Raw genomic sequence first — 26,692 nt, 5'->3', positions numbered from 1 at the left:
TGTCCAAAGCAGAGTCCAGAGCCTGTGTTGACAATCAACAGAGCTCTATGCAGAGGGAACGATCTCCATTTCTTAACCACTTGACGAACAGGGTATAGCTAAATGATAGCTACAGCGCAGTTGTCTAGTTCTGGGGGGGTGTCACAACGTCCTCCAGAACCACACTACCCACATGACCCCTGGGATGCACACCTGGCAAACTGATCTTTGTGTCCATTGGACACAGCTAATCACATGACATGGTAAAGGGGCAATCAGAGAGTGCCTTTACCACGTGATCAGCTGTATTCAATGACACAGGTGATCACAATGTGAATACAGTTGATGGCTATCGACTGCACTTTCCTCATGCTTACCAGTAATTGGCAAATACATTTATAAAAAAAAAAAAAAAAATCAGAAGCAGTCCAGTGCAGCCCCCTGCCCCAACAGTGTCCGCCGGTGCCCCATAATTGTGCAGCTTCATCAGTGCCTCCGCCTCAGTGTCCATCAGTGCCACCTCATCAGTACCCATCAGTGCAGCCTTTCAATGCACATCAGTGAAGGTGAAAAATTACCTGTATGTAAAATTTTATAACTGAAAATACCAATTTTTTTTTGTTAGTTTCTCGTGTTTAGCAAAAAAAAAAAAAAAAAAAAAAAAAAAAAAAAAACACAAAAACAGCAATAGTCAAAAGTGCAATAAAAAAAGCAGAAGATTGGCCTGGGCAGGAAGAGGGCGAAAGTGCCCGCAAGTGGTTAAGAAACAAGTGATCGGTTAGTAAAAGCAACACATAGTTAGGCACACATTTAACCCCTTGATCACCATAGAGGTTAACCCGCTCCCAGCCAGTGTCATTACTAATACAGTGATCAGTAAAAATACTATACACTGTCACTGTGCTGTCACTGGTGAAGTTGCAGTCAGTTCTACCCCCAGCGTCAATTAGTTTCTGATTGGCTGCTGCACTAATCGCAGTCCCATTATAAAAGTCACTGATCATCATTGGTAGTTCAAGAAAAAAAAAAAAAAAATAGCCAATATATACACCATAGTATGTAGACAATACACACATTGGGATTTTTTTTCCCCCACCAAAAGACATTATCAGAATACATTTAGGCCCAAATTTATGAAGAAATGTTATTTAAATTGTATTCTTATTTACAGAAAGTATAAAAAAAAAAAAAAAAAGTTATTTTTCACCATATTTGGTCTTCTCTAGTTTGATCACCACAGGGCGTTTTTGTGATATAAAGCTTTTTTTGAGAGATGATCGATTTTATTTGGTACTTTATTCAGTAACTGCGCGGTCATGCAACACTCCAGCGTATCCACAGTGCTACATAGCAAAACTTGGCCTGGTCAAAAGGGGTTAAAAACTTCTGGAACTGGAGGGGATATTTTATACTTGCCTAATTGCCATTGGGTCAAGGCTTCTATACACTGTCTTTTGTAAAGTAGGACAAACCAGAACAAGATATTTATAAAAGAAAAACAATTCATTCAGTGGATAATGCTTCCTGCTCAGTGCTTTATTTTTTTTAATTTATTTTATTTTGTTTTTTTACACATTTCCCACCCATTCACAAGAGGTTGTTGAGAAAAATATGCACTTTACAATACTTTTCAACTGGATTTATATTACTTTTACAGGTTTAAAAATCCATTTGTCATGAAATAAAAAAGGGCACACCAATGCAATAATTCATTTTCTTACTTTTTACATTTGTACAAAGTAGCAAAAAAAAAAAAAAAATAATCATAGATCACAACACCAGTCCATATGGCAAATCTAAATATTTTACAGGTTTGTGCCCACAAAAACATTTGATATTCTGTAATGGGGTCAGTAGCATAAAATTCAGATCTTATTTAGGGAAACCATCATCCACAAAAGATCAATGTATATAATCTTGACATCAGATATTTGATTTATTTCCTATGCAAAACAGGTGTAGCCTACTTATCTGCCTAAATAGGCCACAAAGGGGTTTACTGCAATGTCTAAATATGGGATTATAAACAGGACATCTGTGCATAGCAAAAAGTCAAATTCCATCAAAAATGAAATTTTAAATTGTGAAAAGCTCAACAATTATGGACTTGTGAATGCTTTGCAGATTCTTCCATTAACAGAATTTGAATTAAGGCACTCTGGCCCTTAAATGCATTTGTGCAACAAACTGGATTGAACAAAAGTTGAGTGGAAATTGTGACGTTCCCTTTTTTTTTCCAGTGTTCTGATACAAAATATTACAGTGATCTTACTTTATATATTTACAAAGATTTGCAAAAAAGTACAAAATGATAAATTACACATCAGGCTTGGCAAACAGGATGTTCAAAAGAGTACAATACACATGCCCAATTTAATTGATGTCCTTTTAGTTCTAGCTGTACTCATAGTAGTCGTATAGATAATGTAAACTCGCGCTAAAATCAAACCATTTACTGGTGAATTCAGGATGCAAGTCATCATTAAAAGTGTAGCATATCTGACAATAACACATTTAAGTGGTATTTGGTTCATGGCAGTTGAAACTTAAACAAAAAAAAAAAAAAAAAGTATGGCTTTGTGGTCTGTTCTCTGGAAAGACTATTGCTGTGAATTTTCACTGACCAAACAACCAAGCCATTAGATGAACACAAGAGGAGAGAGTTACTTTTCAGTCATATGAACAGTCTCTATGCCAAGCCTAATACAGTACAAAAATGGGATTTACTGAAATGGTGTCGAGACTATTAATAGCTGTCTACCCATTCAGCGAAGCCTCTTTCCACAAGCGTCCTGTTAACTGACACCATCTGTACAAAAAACAAAAACATAAGGTTTCCAAGTTAATCAATTATCAGCACAATACAAAAACGGTCAATATGTTTGTGAAATCATTTGAGTAACTTCCATCTAGGAGCCAAACCTCCCTCAAGTCAAAAGCAGAAGCACAATTCATTAATATTTTTTAAGTAATGCCCTTTGTGATGCTGGCTTGTTTTAGTTAGAAATCTTCACCTCTTTCAACTACGCCCCATTACCCCTACAACCTTAACCTCTCAGTACTGAGGGGATTAATAGAGTCAAGGAACCTGTTGCTCAGTGTTATTAAACCCAAATATAAGCAGTCAATACATGCACATTACACAGTGTTCATGCTCTTTACCACTAGAGCATTCATTTTCTGTAGGCTACAAAAAACCTAGTTAATCCTGCCGTTTACTATCCTTCCTCCTTGCCCGTTTCCCCGCTGCAGCATGAAATTTTGTAGACCAGCCATTGCCACATCTAATGCGTATGCTCCAGTTCCCTTCTAAGCTGTTCATTTCCTCTTATCTGTGCTGCTCATGCGACTATAGAGAGACACAGTGGTAAAAGACAGTTCACTCACTCCCTTCTCCTTCATGCCCTTGTATTGCTAAACACTATAAGGGTGGGATCAGGGGCAGACTGACCATTTGGAAACTCGAGCACTGCCCAAGGGCCCTGGGGTCAGTAGGGGGCCCCAGGAGATGCCCCTGGTACCTTTTTCATAGTTTTTTTGAGTTTGGGCAAGGACACAGGGGCCCCATGATCCCCTATTGCCCGGGGGCCCCATGAGTTGTCAGTCCGCCCCTGGGTGGGATACAAGGATTGATGAAAGCTTCACCTCCCTGCCAGCCCAAGAACATAAACACCATTGGCAAAGGCTGGAGGGGAGTGAGCCTATGATTGGCAGAACCTCCTCCAGATATCTTTACAGTGTAAACAAACTCCTCCTACACCATGTTATTACAAATAAAAAATTGCTTTGAAATAGATTTGTAATCAACACTGTGGAGACACAGATTTATAGTCCACACATCCTCTGCTGCTATACAGCATACATCAGCACAGTACTAGAAACTCCTACCTCAGATCTTTCCATGGAAATGAGAAAGACCTGGGAAATATGTAATCGCTGAATAGCAATGACTGATTACGGTACCCAGATGCTCATTTTTTTTTAAATTAATTTTATAGTTTGTTTTTTTATCAAACAGAGCTCTCTTATGGTGGTAATAGATCACAAAAATCACCCTAAAATGTTGAAATTGTTTTTTCTACTTTGTTATAAAACATATCCAATAAAAATGACTAAGAAAATAAAGTTTCTTCATAAAACGTAGGCCACAAATGTATTCCACTACACATCTTTAGTTTGATTAAAAAAAAAAATACCAATACGTGTATATTAATTGGTTTGTGCGAAAATTATACAGTCTACAAACTATGGTGTATATATACAGTGGCATTTATCCAACTATAATGCTATACAGGTAAAATGGCAGTGATCAGCAACCTATAGTGAGACTGATAGTGTGGCAGGCAATCTGGCACTAGCACTGGCTAGGAGGTACATGGACATCAAAAAAGGTGACACTAATACAGTGATCACTGCTAAAAATGCACACTGTCACTGTACTAACACTGGATGGGAAGGGTTGACATAACAGGGAAAAGGGTTATCTGTGCTTAACAAGTGTAGTGTGTGTGATGGTGCTGCTTTTACCAAGATCTGGCTGTTTTTTCTTCTCAGGGAGAAGAAACAGCCAAATTGCTGCTCTTTGTACAAAGCCCTATGTTGTGTGTAAATACAGGGCTCTGAGCTATGATTGGACACAGCCAATCAGCAGGTCTCTGCCATAAATCATTGGCTGAGACCTGACAAAATTCTGCTGTCGAAATATGCATGCCCAAAACCTGCAAGCAGGCTCACAACATTTATTTAGGTTGCTAAACCTGCAGCTGTCGCTCAGTCACAGGGATTAGACGAAGTCTCCGCAGTGAAAAACACATGAAAGCCCACTTGGAGCACCTGAAAATACTTTCAGACTGAGGAACAAGATTCTCTGGTCTGATGAAACCAAGAATGAACAGTTTGGTTTCCTACAGACCTAACTTGTAGAAATGAGGCCAGTCACCACTCATTACCTGCCAATACCATCCCAACAGTGAAGCATGGTGGTAGCAGCATGCTGTGTGGGTGTTCAGCAGCAGGGATTAGGAGACTGTACTTTACTCCATTCAGCTTTCCCTCAACCGTGACCAGAGATATCCTTCACAAAACCTGTTCCACAGCGCTCAGAACCTCAGACTGGGCAGACTGTCCACCTTCCAACAGGACAATGATCCTAAGCACACAGACAAGACAACACAGGAGTGGCTTAAAGACAACTCTGAAATGTCCTAGATTGGCCAGGACAGAGCCCTGACTTGAACCCTATTGAACATCTCTGGAGATCTGAAAATAGCTCTCTGAAGGTCCCCATCCAAGCTTTAGAGGATTTGCAAAGAATGGCAAAAAATCCCCCAATCCAGGTGTGCAAGCTTGTTGCAACATACCCAAAAAAAAAAACCGCAAGGCTGTAATTGCTGCCAAAAGGTGCTTCAAAATACTAAGCACATTTTCTGAATACTTAAAAGGAATTTTTAAGTATCCTCTTTTTAATAAATTCACATACATTTCAAATTCTGTTTTCACTTCGTTATTATGGGGTACGGAGTGGGATTAATGAGAAAAAAAAAATGGATGCAACATAACAAAATTTAAAAAAGTGAAGCAGGTCTGAAAATGTAAGAACGCACTGTAGGTATCATGGATCCAAGAACTAAGAAGAGTATCTGGTTTTATCTGGAGACTAGGATGCCCATATGCAGTCTCCTATTTTTTTTTATATTAACTGGTTCTTGTCATTCAGGGGTGCCTATTTCCTTTGGTCCAGATGGTGGTGGCTGAAATAATCCACCTGCCAACTAACATCTGGGACAAGGACTGGAGAAAAAAAAAATATATATATATATTTTTTTTTTCCATGACAGGACAGCAAGATTCTGTCCATGAAAGAAAATGGATTTGTGCCATTCAAAGCAGCTAAGCTCCTCCTGATGATTGGCATATGCCACTGTGGTGGCATTGTCTGATTGCACCCCCCTGTTGCTGGGGAGATTTCTTCCCTTGACCATGTTCCTTAGACCATCACGGATTGGGAGACTGTTCCCCAGGCTGACTAACCTATAGCCCGTTTTAAGAATCTTCCAGTTGACATTAGCCTTAAAGAAGGAGCTTTCTTTTGGAAGAAAGATCTTCTCTTGAGATGCATCTAGAACTCAATCCAGATACATTTAGTTAGAAGGGTGCTAAAGAAACCTTTGAAGCCGACAAGTCTTTAGGATAATCCCTGCAAGATGCAATATTATGCATTCAGGCATAGGTTGTCCAGATAGTCTGTCCCCTGAGCTATGAGTCAGGAAGAATGTCAGGAGTATTGTGAATGGACAGAATTTACTAAATGAGTTTAAGCCCAGGAGAGGACCGATACCTCAGTTGGGCTTCAGTACCATGGACAGGTTTTAGTAGAACCACTTGGGGCAGTACTGACAGAATGGTTTCTAAATCTACTAATCCTAAAGCTCAGTTTACAGAACTCTACTATATGGCTGTTTTTTGCTATGCTGTTCCCAGTACGCAAAGTAAAAGATATTACACACATTGGTAGGCACACAATTAACTCCTTGATTGCGGTAACCCCTTCTCAGCGAGTCATTAGTACAGTGAAACTGTACAGTATTAGCACCGATCACTGTTTTAGTGTCACTACGGATGTCAGTGTACCTCCCAGCCAGCATCAGATTTCCCAACATGCTACCACAGTCCCACTACAGTGAAGGAAATAAGTATTTGATCCCCTGCTGATTTTGAATGTTTGCCCACTGACAAAGAAATGATCAGTCTAAAAATCGAATGGTAGGTGTACTGTAACACAGACACGCATTTCTTTTGAAATTTTTTTTTACTCTTCTGTCTCTAACAAATTATGCACTGATTTGCATGTTCATGAGGGAAATAAGTATTTGATCCCCTATCATTCAACAGGATTTCTGGCTACCAGGTGTCTTTCATACAAGTAACAAGCTGAGATTAGAAGAAGTCTCTTAAAAAGGGAGTGCTGCTAATCTTATTGTTACCTGTATAAAAGACACCTGTCTACAGGAGCAATCAGATTCCAAACTCTCCACCATGGCAAAGACCAAAGAGCTGTCCAAGGATGTCGGGGACAAGATTGTAGACCTACACAAGGCTGGACTGGGCTACCAAACTATCGCCAAGCAGCTTGGTGAGAAGGTGACAACAGTTAGTGCAATAATTCGCAAATGTAAAACACAAAACAACTGTCAGTCTACCTAGGTCTGGTGCACCATGCAAGATCTCACCTTGTGGAGTGTCGATCATGAGAACAGTGAGGAATAATCCCAGAACTACACGTGAGGATCTTGTCAATGATCTCCAGGCAGCTGGGACAACAGTCACCAAGAAAACAATTGATAACACTACGCCGACAAGGGTTGAAATCCTGCAGTGCCCGCAAGGTCCCTCTGCTCAAGAAAGCACATGTCCAGGCCTGTCTGAAGTTTTCCACTGAACATCTGAATGATGCAGAGGACTGGTTGAAAGGGTTGTGGTCAGGTGAGACAAAATTGAGCTGTTAGGCAGCATTCCTCCTCCAAACACGAGTTGAGTTGATGCCAAGAACACCATCCCAACTGTCAAACATGGTGGTGGAAACATTCTGCTTTGGGGGTGTTTTTCTGCAAAGGGGACAAGACAACTGCACCGCAATAAAAAGGGACAATGTACCGTAAAATCTTGGGTGAGAACTTTCTTCTCTCAGCCAGGGCATTGAAAATGGGCCGTGGGTGGGTGTTTTAGCATGATACTGACCCAAAACACATGGCCAAGGCTACAAAGGAGTGGCTCAAGAAGTAGTACATTAAGGTCCTGGAGTGTCCTAGCCAGTCTCCAAACCTTAATCCGATTGAAAATCTGTGGAGGGAGCTGAAAGTTCAAGTTTCCAAATGTCAGCCATCAAACCTTAATGACTTGGAGAGGATCTGCCACAAGGAGTGGGCCTAAATCCCTCCTGAGATATGTGCAAACCTGGTAGCCAACTACAGAAAACGTCTGACCTTTCATGTTTTGTGAAGGGGATCAAATACTTATTTCCCTCATCAACATGCAAATCAGTGCAAAATTTATTAGACATGCATTTCTATTGAATTCTTTGTTGCTATTCTGTCTGTGTTACAATACACCTACCATTCGATTTTTAGACTGATCGTTTGTGAGTGGGCAAACATTCAAATTCAGCAGGGGATCAAATACTTTTCCTTCACTGTACAATTCGCCGATCACTACCATTACCAGTATATATGCGCAGTACAGCTGCATAAATTCCAGTATATATACACACACACACACACACACACACACCATAGTTTATAACTTTCGCACAGGCCAACACACGTATTGAGTATTTTGTTTTTTTTAAACCAGAGACATGTAGCAGAATACATGTTGGCCTAAATTTATTTGATAAAACCTATCCAATAAATAAAATCAAAGCAAATAAAAATGGGTTTTTCTCAAATGTTTTGGTTGTTTTTAGTTTAAATAAAAAAAACTCAGTTATGACCAAATACCACCAAAAGAAATATCTATTGGTGTGAAAACAAATTTATCAATTTCATTTGAGTACAGTGTTGCATGATCGTGCAATTGCCGGTTAATAGCAAAAAAGTGCTCTGGTCATGAAGGGGTGAAACCTTCCAGAGGTCAAGTGGTTAAACTCTCAACTGGATAGAGTTCGGCAAAGATTTTAGGTAACAAACATTCTGCATAGCCAGCCCATGCTATCCATCCATGAAAAAGGAATATTCTACATGGCTTAGTAGTTATCTTTGTGCCAAAAGGGGCGTGGCAAGAGAGAAGATTCTACCTGTACAATACCAAGGCTTTCTGCAGACAGAAGCACTAAGCTTTTCAAGATTTGCAAGCATATTACAGAACTACCTCTTTAATATGACAGTGTGGGGAAGAGAAATCTTCTGCAGCTTCCTCCAGCACTGCTTCAATGTCCTCTTCATTGTTACCCAATTCTGTGTCATCTGGAAGCAGCATATCAGGGTCTGACGTTTTTGAGCTCTGGACAGATGGCAGAATTAAGGCTGTAATCTGTCCAAGAAATTGTGACAGATGCAGAAAATTCTGCTATAGTCAAATAGGCTACATGTTGCATAGCTGGAATACATCAAGAATATTGTGCTGTTACTGGCGTGAAGACCAGTTCCTGCTACATTGCAAGGGACATCTTCATCCTGAGGCTGCAAGGGACTTTGACAATGTGAATTTTGGCCTGCTGTTTAGCTACAAGTGAAGTGTTCCCCTGTGGGCACTAATTGAATACAGAGTGGAAGAAACAGTAAGCGTGTCTGGTTGGTGTATGCAGTAACCCAGGTGTAGACCGTCCTGCAATAAATACTTGTGTGAAAAGGCATGAGGAAGTGCCAAAGTACCGCATAAGGGCTTTAGGCAGAAGTTGTGTCAGTGTGACCGGTGATCATCCACCTGAGACTGAGCTCTGACTACATGAATTGTAGCCCCATATTTGAAAAGTTTACACTATGGCGTGAATACATTTCAAACATAGCCCCTTTTTAAACAGTAATGGTCAAGAGTACAGGAAGATTCGTCTATACACAGTCCAGCTTAATGAACTGGTAAAAGTCCAAATTTAGGGCACTTAGAGGGAAAAAAAAAAAAATTGATGGTTGTGGGGGCACCATTAAGGGTCTAATCCCCACAAAGTACATATTACTGCCCCTAGGTTTAAAAAGCAGACCTCTTTTTGAATACCTGTACCCCTGCTAATGAACTACACAGGTTTTACATGGATACTTTTTTTTTTTTTTTTTTTTTTAAACCAAAGAACACAAAAAACACAAACTTTTCCTGACAGAAAACTTCTCAAAAATACCAACCAGAAGGGTTTTCTTTTCTACCTCTACCCACTAATCTTAGTGTTACTAAACCCACAACAGTAAAATCAGTCTGTATATGCAGTGAAGCATGCTTGTTCTACTCACTGTGGAACCTACGGGGTTAATTCTCCGAATTGTGTAAAAAGGCTGTTTGATCCTCTCTCTGCCCCTCCTCTTGTTGAAATGACCACCTGATACAGACTGAACCCGTGGTCATATGCACATGCTCAATTTTGTGTGTATTGCTAGAGGCTTTTTTTTTTCTTGCGAGGGTGCAGGTGATAAGCACATGGCCAATCAGCACTGTCCAGAGGGTAAGAGGTTTCACATCCTCCCAGTGCAGGAAAAAGACTCCTCCTACAAGCTTTAACCAGTGCTTTGCTGAAGTCACAAGAATGCTATATACTGCTGATGAGAAAAGGTATTTAGCAGTTTATATTTACTAAAATAATTGCATTTCCATGTTTTGTGTACTGTGGGAAACTAGATATAGTGAATGCAGGGTCTGGGGTCTAGTAACACTATAAAATAACCGAAGGCCTTATGCACACTAGGAGTTTGCCCAGCTCTTCTGAACGCCTTTTCTCTTGGCAGGAGAAAAGCAGCAACTAAAGCCACATTTCGCAAACATGTAGGCACGTCAAACGTTTGGGCATTCATTCATTGCGTTGGCAAGCATATTAAAATTTATTCTGGCCACTGAAATTAACGCTCAAGCACTAAAAACGCGTCAAGCTTTTTTTTTTGCCGAGAGACTCCTGTACTGAATGCATAATTTTCTCAGCCCCTAAACACTCCTCTTCCAATAGGCCTGTAAATGCCTACAGAAGGGCGTTCGTACACCCAATGTGCATGAGACCGAAGAAAAAAAAACTCACTTTGGTAAAAGGCCATTGTGTGTTTGTATTCACAGCCCCCCCCCCCCCCCCATTACCAGAATGCCTCCGTTTTACTGAGATATTAAGCACACGAGGGCAGGACCTGTGTTTCAATGAATTCTAAGAAAATACATTTTCTAGCAGGTAGAGGAATCCTATTTTCGTTCCTTGTCAATTGAGGGAAGCAGGAAGCCTTTAACCCTTGGCATGTTAAAAAGCAGTTAAACTGAGGGATACCAAAGGGGGATACCAAAGATCCAGGTTCTAAATTGGGATCATCTGGAGTGAAGATTAAGGCAGCTACGGTTGCTTTTTCAAAAAATATACAAAAGAATTCTTCCCCTAGAAAGAACATGGATGAGAATCCAACTTCTAACTATGGGGTGCCCACATACAATAGATTTGGACCTCTAATGGGATCCCCATATAATCATCAATATGAGGGAAAGGTTTTTCCAAGAGGAGGTTTTGTGGGACCGCCATGGAGAGGGGGGAACCAAAGAGGAGTTTACAACCCGAGAGGGAGAGGGGGTCAGTATTACCCAAACAGAGGAGGGAGGGGTGGATGGAAACCACCTCCAAATTATCAGAATTACCAAAATTATCAGGACCCAAACTATCAGGACCCCTATTGGGAAGGAAGAAATACAGGGGATGTAGAGGAGGTAAAAGGAAAAAGGAAAAGGTCAATGTAAATAAAGGAATTTTCAACTTAAGTGATTACATTTTAAAAGAGGAGGAATTGAGGGTCTTAGCATTGGGTCTGAAATATGCACCCGACAAAAAATTAAATAAATTGGAGACTTACATAGATCTTCATAGATTTATCAGAAAATTAAATTTAAAAAAATATTGGAGTAAAAACTCCAAATCTAATGCTATTGATCCTCATAAGGGTGGGAGAATGAGCAATGATGGGAATGAAGGGGTTTATAAGCACACCAATTTGAGGAATAAGTCTGTGTTCAACCCAAAAGTAGGAAATAATTGTTGTATAGATACATTCAAAAAGATGGTGGAATATGATTTGGAGGTATTATCGGTTCCAAATAAGAGGATGAAGCATGATTTAATTAGAGGAATTCAACAATTAGAAAAAAATAATAACATTGTAATAAGATCAGCAGACAAAGGAGGAGGGGTGGTGGTGTTGAATAGGAATGATTATTATGAAGAACTGAATAGATTGGTGGGTGATGAAAATACATATGAGAAATTGAGGGGCAACCCTCTAAAAAGTTACAAGAACAAATTAATGAAACTAGTGAAAAGAGGTGAAAGAGAAGGTTTTTTAAACAAAAAAGAAGCGAGATATTTGGTACCAAAAGCACCTGTTACACCTGTTATATACCAACTACCCAAGATACATAAAAGTTTATTAAAACCCCCTGGAAGACCCATTGTTAATGGGATTGACTCACTTTTTTCAAGACTAGGGGAATATGTGGATGAATTCCTACAACCTCTGGTATCAGGTTTTCCATCTTACCTTAAGGATAGTGGAGATTTGATCTCAGTTTTGAAAAAAATAAGGATTAAAGAGAACTGTGTTTTGGCCAGTGTTGATGTGAATGCACTATACACCAACATTAGACATGAGGATGCTTTAACAGCGGTGAGATGGGCATTGGAGAAAAAAATCGGGTTTAAAAGGTGATCAAATTGATTTTTTGCTAGATTGTCTTGACCTAGCAATGTCAAATAACTATTTTTGGCATTCCAACAATTATTATAGGCAGTGCACTGGAGTCGCGATGGGAGCGAAATATGCTCCATCAGTAGCCAACCTTTTTATGAGTATGTGGGAAGATAAAGCTATATTTGGAAAGATGAATGAGAAATTACTACTCTTTAGAAGGTTTATAGATGACATCGTGATAATTTGGAAGGGAACCAGGAATGGTTTAGAGGAGTACATCCGTGGAATGGAGTGTAATCCTTATAACATCACATTCACTAACCATATCGGTATGGAATCTATAGACTTTCTTGATTTAGTCATCTATAGACAGGGGGACTATCTTCACACAAAAACATATTTTAAACAAGTGGATAGGAATGCTTACATCCCAATCCACAGTTGCCACCATAGAAATTGGTTGAGGTCCATTCCTAAAAGCCAATTGATTAGACTCAAGCGGAACTGTGATGACAATAAGATATTTCAAGAGCAAGCAAATATGTTGTTGGAAAGGTTTAGAGAAAAAGGCTATGAAGAAAATATTCTAACAGGTGCAATGGATCAAGTGAGGAGGATTAATAGAGATGAATTATTAATAAATAGAAAGAACAAGAAGAAAGTAGGTGAACTGGCTTTTATCACGGGTTACTCTAATCAACATAAGGTTATTGAAAATATTATAAGAAAACACTGGTCGATTCTGAAGAGGGATGATGTTCTCCATGATTTAATACCTGAGAAACCTTCATTCATTTACAGAAAACCACCCACATTGAGAATGAAGTTAGCAAAAAATATCCCAGATATTCCGAAGAAAAAGGCAACTTTTTTGGATACTGTGGGGTTTTATAAATGTAAAAGGTGTATGGCATGTAGAAATATGAGAGGAGATACTAAGAGGAGATATGATTTGTTTCATTCTTGTTCTACGGGTTCCTCTTATAAAATAAATAATTTTATAACTTGTGACAGTTCCTTTGTTACGTATGTGTTGGAGTGCTCTTGTCATCTGCAATACGTAGGTAGAACGTCTAGGAAATTGTCGGTGAGATTAGGTGAACACATTAGAAATATTAAAAAAGGATTTTTTTTTTTTTTACACATTGTAATGCTATTGCATTTTTTAAATTTTTTTATTATTTTTGTTATTGGTTTATTTTTATTTTTATTTTATTTTATTTTATATTTATTTTTATTTTTAATTTTATTTATATTTTATTTATTTTTTTATATATATTTTTTATTTTATTTCACATATTATTTTGAGTTTTATTTTTATTTTTATTTTTATTTTTATTTCATTCATTTTTCATTTTTATTTTTCCTTTTCTTTTTCTCTCTTTTTCTTTCTATTTTTATTTTTATTTTTAATTAAAAAATAATTTTTTTATTTTACATTTATCTTTATTTTATATTTATTTTTATTTTTATATTTATTTTAATTATATTTTTTATTTTTATTCTTTATTTTTATTTTTATTTATATTTGTTTTTATTTTATTTTCATTTTTTATTTATTTTTATTTTTATATTTATTTTTATTTTTATTTTCATTTTCATTTTTATTTTTATTTTCATTTTTATTTTCATCTTATATTTTATATTTTTTATTTTCATTACATTCATATTTATTTTCATTTTATACTATTTAGTATTCATTGCTCATATATTAAAGAAAGTTTTTTGTAATAGTGAGGCATTGTTTAATACTTTGTTTGTGTTTTTCCCACTGGGGACATGTGGTAATATACATGTCGCTTATGGGAGATAATTTAATAGTGTCAGGAATAACATGAAATAAGATTTCTAATTGTATAGGCATTTACCTCATCTGTAAGGGACTCTCACGTCACGTTACAGGAGGAGTGGTTTGTTTGATCATCCCGGGGAAGAGTATTGACCAATTGAAACGGAGGGGTGGGTCTCTGCTGGGTATATAAGGGAGCTTCAGACAGGAGATGAACGTCTTGAGAACGCCCGATGGGAGGGGCGAAACGCGTTGACGCATTTCCGGTTTGTACTCCGTACGTCTGACGTCACTTCCGGTGAGTGGAGCGCACGCTGAGCGGTGCGTTCCAGCGGCCATCTTTTGGGATCTGTATATGCGGTGTCTCTGTAGAGCTTCTGCTGAAACCTGGAGCTGTGATGTGAGATTCCGTGGGAGGTTGCCTTGCATCTACTGTTTATCTGGAAGAAGCTGATCCTAATAAATATGCCTTTTTAAATTGAATTGAATGTGAGTGACCTTAATCCTTGATTTCACTTATGAATGGTGTCTTACAATATTACACTATCTGAGATTTTTTTCTCCCTGGTCGGATGGTGGAGCCTATGGTGGAGAGGAGGATTCCTATAGATTGGATACGAAAGAGGGTGTAGGATCCCATAAAATTCCTAAGAGGCGTTTTTTTCACCTTTATCTGGTGAGTGCATTTGATATTGGTTTTCACGGGTGGAAGGTGGAAGTTCCTCTATATTAGAAGAAGAATTTGAAAATATTTTTTCTTTTTTTCTTTTTCTTTTTTGCACTAATATTTTTTGAACTTTGGTTTATTTTGATGGACTTTACCACTGATTAATTTTTCACTTATGTTTGCACTTTGTAATATTGATTTCATGTAAAGGTCTATGTTTGCGCTGTTTTTTCCTTTTTTTCATTGTTTGTGTTGATCACAGTGCACAGCAGCAGGATAGAACCTGTATTAGAGTGTTTTACTAGGCGCAGGAAGAATTTTTAGTTTTTTAAACTGAGGGATAAGAAACAACTCCAGAAGGCCGAAGAAAACAGAACTGATGACTGCCTGCAGAGTGCCTTCACAAGAAAGTGTGGAACTCCATGCTTGAGGCCACCAAGAAGGGGTGAAATGAGCAGCCGGTACACCCTTTTGAGGATGGAGGAATGCAAGAATGAAGTCTTGGTTCAGGTGAATGGTAGAAACTACCTCAGACAAGAAAGTTCTGGGCCTTAACCACCATGACCCTATGCAACACCAAAAGGGTTCTTTGCAGAATAAGACCCTCAGCTCAGACACTAGCCGTAAAGAGCTGAGGTCTACAAGAAACCCCCCCTGTTGATGAAAATAGAGAGAGCAATGTCTCTTAACAGGTTCAAACTGTGGTTTTTGAAGATCAGAAAACAGAAAAGTTTTAGCCAAGAAGAGGCCAACAGCCCCTAAAACAAAAAGGACAAACGACTGATACTTGAGTGCACAGAGCCAAATATTGGTGCAGATTCAGCTCCAGGAAAGAGGATCCATTTCATGGAGAAACTTCTAAATTGCAACCTTCAGGACTCACAGCATGAAATACAAGCATTAGATTTAGACTCACAGATGTCCCCTCTCCCTCAGAACCTGGACTTCAACAGCCCCTCAGGTTTACTCGGTTCCATCAGTCTGATATTACCCCATAGAGTAGTGTACAGAGAAAAGCCCTCAAATTCAATTACTTTCACTTCTAAGGGGGTCGGATAATGCACACACTTCCATTTGTGCAATCAAGTGTTGAGCTGTTCAAGAAAGAAGAATAGCCCAATAGTGTCGTCCTCATTAATAGTCCCCCAACCAGCAAAGTGTTAAAGCTGGGCTGCTACAAAATAGAGTTTAGTATTTGGAACCACCAACTCCACCTATCCTTTGGTGACAGATAATTCTGGAATTCTTTTCCTTCAAGATTAGGATCCTATCTAAAAAGGAGTTAATTTTCTTAAACCACAGTTGGGTAATCCATACCAGGTAATTGGGTAGCACATAAAGAAGCTGGGGGGCCCAACCCATAGGATCCAGCTATGCACAAAAGGAGCTGGAGGACAGAGAAAAATCCCAGAGCAAAGGGCAACATTCAGGCTCCAGACATCAGCACTTACAGTAGGCGTGCTGCAAGCAGCCTCAAAAGCTGTTCATGGGAAGGGAGCTGGGTGCACCCAGTACAGAGGGACTATCTTCTCCGAAGTCCACAACCAGAAAATGTGGACACAATGAGGCAATGCCTGAAGTACTTCCAAAACCTGAACAGCTGGTAGCAGTTGAGAGTGGATGGCTGGAAATGAGAAAACCTGTAGGCAGAATGGATTGAAAAATTGAAATTTCATGTGGCCAGCAGGAGAAGCAGTGGAGAGATGACTTCCCGACGCCATGTGACAGGAAAGCAAGCACAGAGCATGCATGCAACACTCCACCCAGCAGATGTGATCCAACAGAGTTAAACCCTTCCACGACAAACTGCCTAGAAAAAAGTAATGATGCTGCTCAGCCAAAAGCAGCCTATGCATTTAGCAAATCTTCAGACATAGGGCAACTGCCAAGACAATTCAACCAGCTCTGGACCTGGAAAGCACTTTGCAGCCAATCTGTACCAGAACAGAGCCTATAAATTGTGGGACCTAGTGCCTGAAGACTACTTCCTTCCAAGCTATCCCCTCAACGTCCAGTCAGGTCCAGATGTAGCAGTCCCAAAAAAAAAGGCCAACTACGACCATGATGGAAAGCTACAATGTAAAGAGCTTTGATTGAAAAAAAACACACATATATCCATGCTCTTATCATGGATGTAACTGCTGTATGCTGGCAATAGGAAGAGTTATGGGTTATATTATCTGTTAGCCACTGTCCTTTCCTGTAGGTGGCAGTGCAACCAAAAGGCTAAAGCTTATAGAAAATAGAAATGTTTTCATAAACGGATACCAATTTAACAGCCTTACCTCATCAGGATTTAGACGCCATAATTGGACCAGTGGAAGTCTAGTCGCCTCGTCATAATTTGTAACCTGCATGAAGATATATTCAGTAAATGTACTGCAGTAAAGGACTCCAACTAAAAATGGTACAAAAAACAATTCTCAAAAGCAAAAAAGATACTTGGTATTCTCTGTAAAAACACAGAAAAACAAGAGGACTCTCTGGTTACAATTCTAGAAGTCAGCTTAGTTTAAAAAAAATAAATAAAATTAAAATGTGCAAATAAAAATTTGGATTCCACTGAAGTACTATTTAGAGCCAGTGACTATATGGCCAACTCTGCCTGTGTCAGTGAACCTAATGAGCTGTTGAGTGCAGTCTCAAAATACACAAAAACAAAACCACACACATTTACCATTTTTATCTATTAGGCCTTCATACGTTTCAGCTTGTACAAGAGCATTTCAGGGCTTTTAGCAAGCTTTGTTGAAGCTTTTAAAAAGTACCATTCAGCTTTGATTTGTAAATGCTGAACACAGATCCAAACTGGAGTGCCGATTGCCTCTTTAAACAAGCTGCTAGTAGGCTTCAACACTACTTGAAGCTTGTTAAAAAGCTGCTGAAACTTGAAACAAGTAGCACTCCCATTAAGATCTGTACATAACATTTCCAAACAGGAGCTGGAGGGCACTTTAAAAAAGTGATACTAAAAAGGTTTAAAAAAAAAAAAAAAAAACACTCCAAGAGTTATATGTTGTACTTACTAGTTCTGTGCAATGGGGGCTTGCCAAAAGCATGGCTCTTATACAAGCCTGCTCTTACATAACATTTGAAGCCCCTGTGAAAGAGGCCTAAAAAAGGCACACACTTTTTCCCTTAAAAAGGGGGAGTTGAAAATCACCTGTGTCAGCATAGGTGCGCCTCTGGTTAGCTCCTTTACAGCTGCATCAGCTTCTGCTGAAAACTCATCATCATCATCTACAAAAACAAGTTTGGTCAGTAATTAAAATATGTCAAAGTAAGTCAGTTTATATGATAAAAATCCATAAAACCTTTCCAAATTAAATTTTTTGGATTACATAATGGGACCAACTAAGCAGGAGTATTTATACTGGAAAAAAAAGTCCTGACACCAGGATTTTATCCGTATTTATTCTACTGTAACAGTAAAAATTAGCAGAACAGACTTGCTGGCCAGATCACCAGGTAAAAATAAAGCTAAAAAAAAAAAAAAAACCTGAATGCAGCCATCACAAAGAATTGGTAAGCTGCAATATTAAATACAAATGGAAACCTTTTTTTTTTTATATCTCTTTAACCGTTTCCATACCGGGCACTTTTACCCCCTCCCTGACCAGGCCATTCTTCAGGTTTCAGGGCTCTCGCACTTTGAATGACAATTGCGGTCATACAACATTGTACCCAAACTAAAACTAAATTTTCTTCACACAACTAGAGCTTTCTTTTGGTGGTATTTAATCACCACTGGGGTTTTTATTTTTTGCTAAATGAACAAAAAAAGGCTGAACATTTTGGGGAAAAAAAAAAAGTTTTTGTTTCTGTTATAAACGTTAATTAAATAATTTAAATAAATTTGAATTTTGAAAAACCTTACCATAGAAGAGAAAAGTCTAATTGAATTTCCATGACATCTGTGCAAGTCAAAAGAGAACAGATTCTGCCCTGCCCAGGAGGTGGTCCAACAGCTGGGATCACATCATATCCTCTCTACAGTCAAAAGAAAACTACAATTCCCATGAAGCCCCGGAAATTGTAAGGAATGTGGGCAGATACACGAGACCTGCACATGTATGTGTACTTGCCCACTTCAACAAAACACGCCCACACATTTTTCCGCTGCTGCTGCCCTCGCCTGTAAACATTCATCCTTCAGTCACAACAGGCTAGGAACTAATCACCCTGACATTTGGTTTTTAATCCTTGAATAAATATGGCTACATGCCCATATTTAGAAGTTTTTTCCACCGTTGTCTGCTGTAATGGAAAAATATTCAAACTTGTATGCTTTCTTGAGATCACATTCCTGGCCACAACACAGAAACAACAGCGCCGACATATGCTGGATTATATTAAGTAAATATGGGCATGTGATGAAAGCTAGCAGGTCTGGCCCAACCCCTTTATTTCTATTCTGTCTGGCTAGGGATGCGTCATCGGTTGCCATGATACAGGAGGCCACTTATGTCTTAGCAACCGATGACTCATCCCAGGCCCTAATGAATAGTCAGGGGTGGACCATGCTAGCTTTCATCACATGCCCATATTTAGTTAGTGATGTAATCCAGCATGACTCAGCGCTTTGTTTCTGTTCTGCAGCTGGGGATGTGATTACAAGGAAGCATACAAGTAGCTGCAACAGTTAAAAGATCTGGAGGAGGAATAATGCCAATATTGAATTACAGCAGACAACAGCATATCAGGGGGGTTAATTTATCTTACGTTGTGGCCACAGGGGGGAGTTATCGGTAGTCCTAGCTGTCATTCTTAGGACACTACCTCCATGGGCAGTACAGACTGGACGTCAGAGTCCCAGTCCGCCCACTACAGCAGGCGGGGTGAATTTCGTTACTACTTGCTGAAGAACTTTGACGGGGATGTGACAAAGCTAGTGCCATCGGAGGCACAGAAGCCATTGGTCTTACAACAGGAAACCACTGGGAATTAACAGTTTTATTTAAAAATGAACAGGCTATTTCAGGGCAACTACTGAGTGAGCCAGAAGATGGGATGACATTCAGTGAAGGTAGAAAAATCAGCAACAAGACCATGTAAAAAAGTTTTTGCCTGGAGTTCATCATTAAACAAATGCAGCCACTTCAGCTGAAGACTGTAAGCTGCAATATATTACATTTTTGTTCTTGAATTTAGGATATATTTTAAATAAAAAGGAAACAAGAGGATACTTTTGGGAGTACCTGTAAATACCTTCACATTATATCTTCACATTTATTGGCATAACTGAATTTTTAAAAAAAGAAGATGATCTGTTTTCTTGTATTCAGAACACTCACCTGCTAGTGGAATTACATTGTCCAAAAGAACCTCTACACCTTGGAAGGGTAATGAAACAAAATCGGACCTAGAAATAAGACAAGTTATCAGATGTGTGTGCAGAATCCATTCTAGCTAAATTACACAGATGTAGTCACTGCAGGTTAATACCAGGTATTCTGAACAAGTCATAAAAAAAAAAAAAAACACCATTACAGGACCTCACTTATTAAGTTAACAGGTTGACTCAATCAGACCACATTGAAATAAACTAACCAAATAACTGCATCTTAGTAGATCAATATACAAAAATTGTGCAAGACATACTACCAGTGATGCGTATCCTCAAAGGAACATTGTACAGTCATGATTTAGCTTAGCATCTATTCCTGTAGACATTAGGTGACAGTACAACCTCTAGATCCCTTCAGATATCACTGGAGTAAAATCAGCCATACACTCAGATTTTGTTCTACCTGCAGGACTACAATTTTTTTTTTTTTTTTTTTTTTTTTTTTTAATTACTTTTTAAAAGACTCTCTCCATGCTTTACACTCTCACAATGGCTGCATCCCATTGGATATTGCCACCAGGTTTCCACCAGCTTCGTTCAATTTTTCAATAGAGTGTGCCAGAAGAGCCACTCCACAAAAATGTCAGCTGTTTCATTAGGGGGAAAAAAAAAAATTGCTCAGTGTATGGCCAGCGTAACCACTTGCCACTCTTTGGACGTATCTTTATGTCCTTGGGTTTTAGTAGTTATACAAGCTTCATGGCTGCAGCTGCTGTTATGACCATGGTATTTGTTATTCCAACCAGCGAGGCTCTATAATGTTAAAGTGATCCAAGCAGCTATACAGCACTGATTGGCATTGATGAGGCTGCACTGATGGACTAATGCATAAATAGGTGGTATCTTGATGGTCAGGGGAGGAGCCCGACTATGGAGCTGAACAGGAAATCGTGGTGAGATCTCCCGCACCCAGGCTCCCCCAACGTCTAGCCAACATGTTGTATGACCTACCGTAATCAGGGAGGTGGAGTGGGCTGGTCGGCTATGGAGTCCTGCAGACGAGACCCTGAATCGGGGCTGTCGGCCAGGAGTCCTCTGCGTGCTGGGAGGAGGTAGAGCTGAAGGGCACAAAGTCCGGAGGACGCCGGGTGGACACGTGACTGGCTGCAGGGAAGTCCAGAGAGGAGAGAGATGCCGGCATAGGGGTGTACATGTGGACTTTATCTCCCCCCTCTCTCCTGGTATCCCTTTCTCCCCCCCTCTCTGTGAAGGAGAATTAATTGAGTTTGCAGCAGACTGGAGTCAGAGGATACAAAAGGGGCAAAAGTTTTATGTACAAGTGGGAATCCCTCACCAGAGAGACTGTTGAATTAAAGGGGCTCTCTTTTGCAACCCCCCGCCGAGAAGAGCGACAGAAGTCACCCCCGCCAGATGTGGAAAAGTGAAAGTCTAAAAGGGTCAGTGAGAGTGGCAAAAAAAATGATATGTAATGTATGTTATATGTCAAAAGGATAAATTAAGTAAACATGGACTGTTAAAAAGGAGTGGGGGTTGCATACAGGGGTCACGGAGACTATAGAGGGTCCCATATTTTCAAATTAAAACAAAACGTTAGTTCCTGCAGGGGGCCCAAGAGGGAGATGAGGGGAAAGGAGAAAATATAAAAAAGGAGGAGGAGATTATTAATTCCATTAGATATCCGAAATATAGCAAAATGAACAAAACAACAAAAAGGAAGCGGATCAAAAGCCCCCATTTCAAGTTCAATTAAGAAATATATCCCCGGGTAGGACAAACAGACCCCCGAGAGGCAAAGTGGAATGAAAAAAGCGTGGCGGAGAACAGTAGTGGTGGGAGCCCCAGAAGATCCCTGGGAAGGTCCAATTTTAGTCAAAACTTGGAAGAAGCAGTTATAGAAAAGATAAATGTTTTGGATAACTTGGAAGATAAAGATTCACATTTACCAACTGAAACAGAAATCGCAAAAATATGTTTAAAGGCCTGGAAGTATCTATAAAAAATGAGATGGGAAAGTTTACAGCTATTCATAGACCTCGCTGCAGGAGACTGTCAAGAAAGAAAATATTAAAACCATTAGTAGACCAAATTAAGAAGCAGAATTTTTGATATAGCTGGGGGTCCCCAGCATGTTTGATCAGCTGGAAAAATGGACAATTGGCAAGATTAAAGTTTCCTGAAGAGCTGAGAGACTTTTGTGAGACATGAGTTGCAGAAAATAGATATTCCTGGGTGGGGTTGGGAGGAGAAGGAGGGGAAGAAGTGGTGGTGGGTTTTTTTTTTTTTTCCCCTTCTCATTCTGTCTCCTGTTCCTCTTTTCCCCCTGCCCCCTCCGTTTCTTTTTTTTTTTTTCCTCTTCTGGCAGGACGTTGGTGGAGGGTAAATGGGAAGAGGTGTTCATGATTAGAGCTCCACCCCAAAGTGTAATCAAAAGTGGAAGTAGGTCCACAAATTATTCAGAGGCAAAAGAATGGCCTAAAAGGGGAGGGGATGGGATGGAGAAGGGGATGGGATGGGGGAGGGGTTGGTAACCTGAGATTATGCAGGAAAGTAGATCTATTAATCTGGAGAAATCTTGGATGAAGGAGAAGGTATAGGGAAGAGAGGGAGAGAAAGGAGATGGGAGAAGTATGAGAGGAGGTGAGAAAGAGGAATGGAAGAGATTCATTTTGTGACTTAATGTCAAAGGTTTAAATAGCCCAGGGAAGAGATTTAAGATATTTAAAGAACTTCAGCATAGACGCTCTTCAGTGGTATTTTTATAAGAGACACACTTAGTACAACAAATGTGAAGTTACACTCTAGATATTATCCAGAGTGGTATTATGTAGATTCCCCAATTACCGTATTTGTTGCTCCATAAGACACACCTGACCATAAGACGCACCTAGGTTTTAGAGGCGGAAAACTAGAAAAAAAAATATTCTGAACCAATGAACTGCAGACACAGTACAGGGGATGACCAGAGACTGCGGACACAGTACAGGGGATGACCAGAGACTGCGGACACAGTACAGGGGATGACCAGAGACTGCGGACACAGTACAGGGGATGACCAGAGACTGCGGACACAGTACAGGGGATGACCAGAGACTGCGGACACAGTACAGGGGATGACCAGAGACTGCGGACACAGTACAGGGGATGACCAGAGACTGCGGACACAGTACAGGGGATGACCAGAGACTGCGGACACACTACATCATATAAAGTCCCAACAGTGCCCCTCCACCCAGAATATCAAATGCTCTAACACCATACATCAAGGAAAAGGACTACAACTCCCAGCATCTGTCATTTTTAAGTTAAAGAAGGCAGGGGGCGCACTGAGCTCCGAGGACAGGCCACACCAGCAGATTGGACCAAACTGCAGAGCAGGGAACCCACTATGGACACATGCCAGGAGCGGGGAGGAGCTGTAAGGACAGGCCACACCTGCAGACCGGACCGGACTGCAGAGCAGGGTGCGCAGTACATAGACATGCCAGGAGCGGGGAGGAGCTCTGAGGACAGTACACGCCTGCAGGACGGACCAGACTGCAGAGCAAGCTGGCTTCGGTGAGGGTACTGCCTGCTATTAAGAGCTGCGAGGACAGCCCGCTGAGAGAGGGGATAAGGTATGGTGAACTTCGATGACAGGATGCAGTGGGAGGGGACAGGCTGCAGTGGGATCGGACAGCCGCTGGCCCTAACACGGCGGTGGTGACAGGTGGACGACTAGTCAGTATTCGCTCCATAAGACGCACAGACATTTTCCCCCATATTTTTTTGGGGGGAAAAAAAGTGCATCTTATGGAGCGAAAAATACGGTAAACGTGCAAAAGGGAGTGGCAATAGGATTTGCGAAAAATATAAGGTTTAAGTTGGAGTAGAGATTGGTAGATCTGGAAGGGAGATTCCGGTTTTTGAAAGGAAAAACTACAGGAAATAGAATGTACATTAGCAAACATTTATTGCCCGAATAAGAACCCGGAGGTATTCTTAAAAAATATTCTGAGGAAATTAATGGATTTGAAAAAATAAATAAATAAATAAAAAAAAAAAAAGGGGATTCGATTGTGGCTGGAGATTTGAATTTTTGTATGGATCCACAAATGGATGTGGCCTCTCCCATGCTTAGAGATAGTAGTAGATCTCTGAAAAAAACTTGAAAAAAAAAAAAAATGTTATTTCAATGTCAACTTGTAGATATCTGGAGAATTAACCACTTGAGCTCCAGAGGATTTACCCCCCTTAATGACCAGGCCTCTTTTTGCTACTTGGCGCTGCACTAATTCAACTGATAATTGTGCGGTCATACAATGCTGCACCTAAACGAAATTTACGTCCTTTTTTTCACACAAATAGAGCTTTCTTTCAGTGGTATTTGACCACCTGTGCGCTTTTTATTTTTTACTCTATAAACAAAAAAAGACCAAATATTTTGAAGAAAAACAATATTTTTTACTTTCAGCTATAAAAAAAAATATATAGTAAACTCAAAGTTGGTTATAAATTTAGGCCAAAATGTATTCTGCTACATGTTTTTGGTAAAAAAATCCCAATAAGTGTATATTGATTGCTTTGTGTGAAAGTTATAGCGTCTACAAACTATGGTATAGATACTGCAATTTACAACAACATTTTTTTGCTATACAGCGCTGCGCTAGTTTAACGGACAATTGCGCGGTCATGCAATATTGTACATAAATGAAATTTATGTCATTTTTTTAAACACAAATAGAGCATTCTTTTGGTGGTATTTGATCACCTGTGCACTTTTTATTTTTGGCGCTATAACCAGAAAAAGTTTTGAAGAAAAAATTTTTTTTTGAAAAAAACAATATTTTCTCATTTTGATCATAAAAAATATCTAAAAAAACTAAAATTTCGTCATATTTAGGCCAAAATGTATTCTGCTACATGTTTTTGGTTAAAAAAATCCCAATAAGTGTATATTGATTGCTTTTTGTGAAAGTTATAGCGTCTACAAACTATGGTATAGATAATGGAATTTACACAGCTTTTACTTTCTGACTGCCCATCACATTTCTTGAGGTGCTAAAATACCAGAATAGTACAAACACCCTCAAATGACCCCTTTTCGGAAATTAGACACCCTAAGCTATCTGCTGAGAGGCATATTGAGTCCATGGAAGATTTATTTTTTTCCCACAAGTTTCTGGAAAATGACAAACTTTTTTTTTCTTTTTTTTTTTTTTTTTTTTACACGAAGTTGTCATTTAAATGATTTCTCTCTCGCACAAACCATGGGTATATGTGGAATTACACCCCAAAATACATTCTGCTACTTCTACTGAGTATGGGGATACCACGTGTGAGACTTTTTGGGAGCCTAGCCACATACAGGAGCCTGAAATCCAATGACCACTTTGAAAGCCTGAAGGTGCGTAACTTCCTCATTACACTTCCTCACTACCTATCACAGTTTCGAAGGCCCTGACATGCCAGGATAGCCCCAAACCCCCCCAAATGACCCCTTTCTGGAAAGTAGACACCCCAAGGAATTTAAAAAGAGGCATGGTGAGTATGTTGCAGATCTCATTTTTTCTCACAAGGTTTTGAAATATAAAAAAAGAACAGAAAAAATATGTTTTTGTTTTTCTTCTTCATTTTCCAAAAACATGTGGCAACAAATGAGATCTGTAAAATACTTACCGTGCCTCTTATCAAATTCCTTGGGGTGTCTTTCCAAAAAGGGGTAATTTGGGGGGGTTAGGTGCTATCCTGGCGTTTCAGGGCCTCCGAAACTGTGATAGGTAGTCTGGAAGTGTAATGAGGAAATAAAGCCCTTTAAAAGCCTGAAGGTGCTTATTGGATTTTGGGGTCCTGTACTTGGCTAGACTGCCAAAACATCTCTCACATGTGGTACCCCCATACTCAGAAGTAGAAAAATGTATTTTGGGGAGTAATTCCACATATAACCATGGCATGTGTGAGCAGTAAATAATTTAAGTGACAATTTTGTGTAAAAAAAAAAAAAAATTTGTCATTTTCCAAAAACTTGTGGTAAAAAAATAAATTCTTCTATTGATTCAACATTCCTCTCAGCAAATAGTTTGGGATGACTACTTTCCAAAAAGGGGTCATTTTGGGGGGTGGGGGCATTTTATGCCCAGCATTAGAAGTTTATGCCACACTTCATTCACTCTTCTAACCACCTGAAGACCAAGCCTTTTTGTTCACATGAAAACAATCAGTATTTTTTGCTAGGAAATTAATTTAAACCCCCAAACATTATATTTTTTTTTAAAGCAGGCACCCTAGTGAATAAAATGGTGGGTACTACAATTTTTTAGGGCACATAGTGCTCGCGCAGCGATTTTTCAAATGCAATTTTTTTTTTAAAAATACACTTTTTTTTACTTTTAATGCACAAAAACACAATATATTGGCCAATTATTTGTTAAAATATAAAAGATAAATGGTATGCCGAGTAAATAGATACCAAACATGACATGCTTTAAAACTGCGCATGCCACGTTCAATGGCGACAAACTGCAAACATTTTTAATATCCATAGGCAGCGCTTTAATAGCCTTTAAAAGCCACCATTTTAGATTTACAGAGGAGGTCTAGTGTTAGAATTACTGCCCTTGATC

The 26,692-nt window shown here is 39.4% G+C and overlaps 1 protein-coding gene across 4 annotated transcripts in view; it reads right to left on the bottom strand.

The window, feature by feature from the left end:
• Positions 1–1,494: 1,494 nt before the first annotated feature.
• Positions 1,495–26,692, bottom strand: part of AKAP1 (A-kinase anchoring protein 1) — an 86,415-nt gene continuing 61,217 nt past the window's right edge. For 3 of the 4 annotated variants that reach the window (XM_089678518.1, XM_089678519.1, XM_089678520.1), the window contains exons 8-12: positions 20,080–20,147; positions 17,949–18,025; positions 17,071–17,136; positions 8,845–9,006; positions 1,495–2,788 (exon numbers count right to left, since the gene is read on the bottom strand). In XM_089678518.1, the coding sequence (XP_089534644.1) occupies positions 2,726–2,788; positions 8,845–9,006; positions 17,071–17,136; positions 17,949–18,025; positions 20,080–20,147 (436 nt within the window). In that variant the 3' untranslated portion in view covers positions 1,495–2,725. The remainder of the gene's footprint in view (positions 2,789–8,844; positions 9,007–17,070; positions 17,137–17,948; positions 18,026–20,079; positions 20,148–26,692) is intronic. The other variant, XM_089678521.1, reaches the window with a different exon arrangement.

The sequence above is a fragment of the Staurois parvus genome, unplaced genomic scaffold, assembly GCF_062004578.1.
Source record: "Staurois parvus isolate SC_StPar_1 unplaced genomic scaffold, SC_StPar_1.0 ptg000206l, whole genome shotgun sequence".
NCBI lineage: Eukaryota > Metazoa > Chordata > Amphibia > Anura > Ranidae > Staurois > Staurois parvus.
This window is presented reverse-complemented; position numbering and strand designations above follow the sequence as displayed.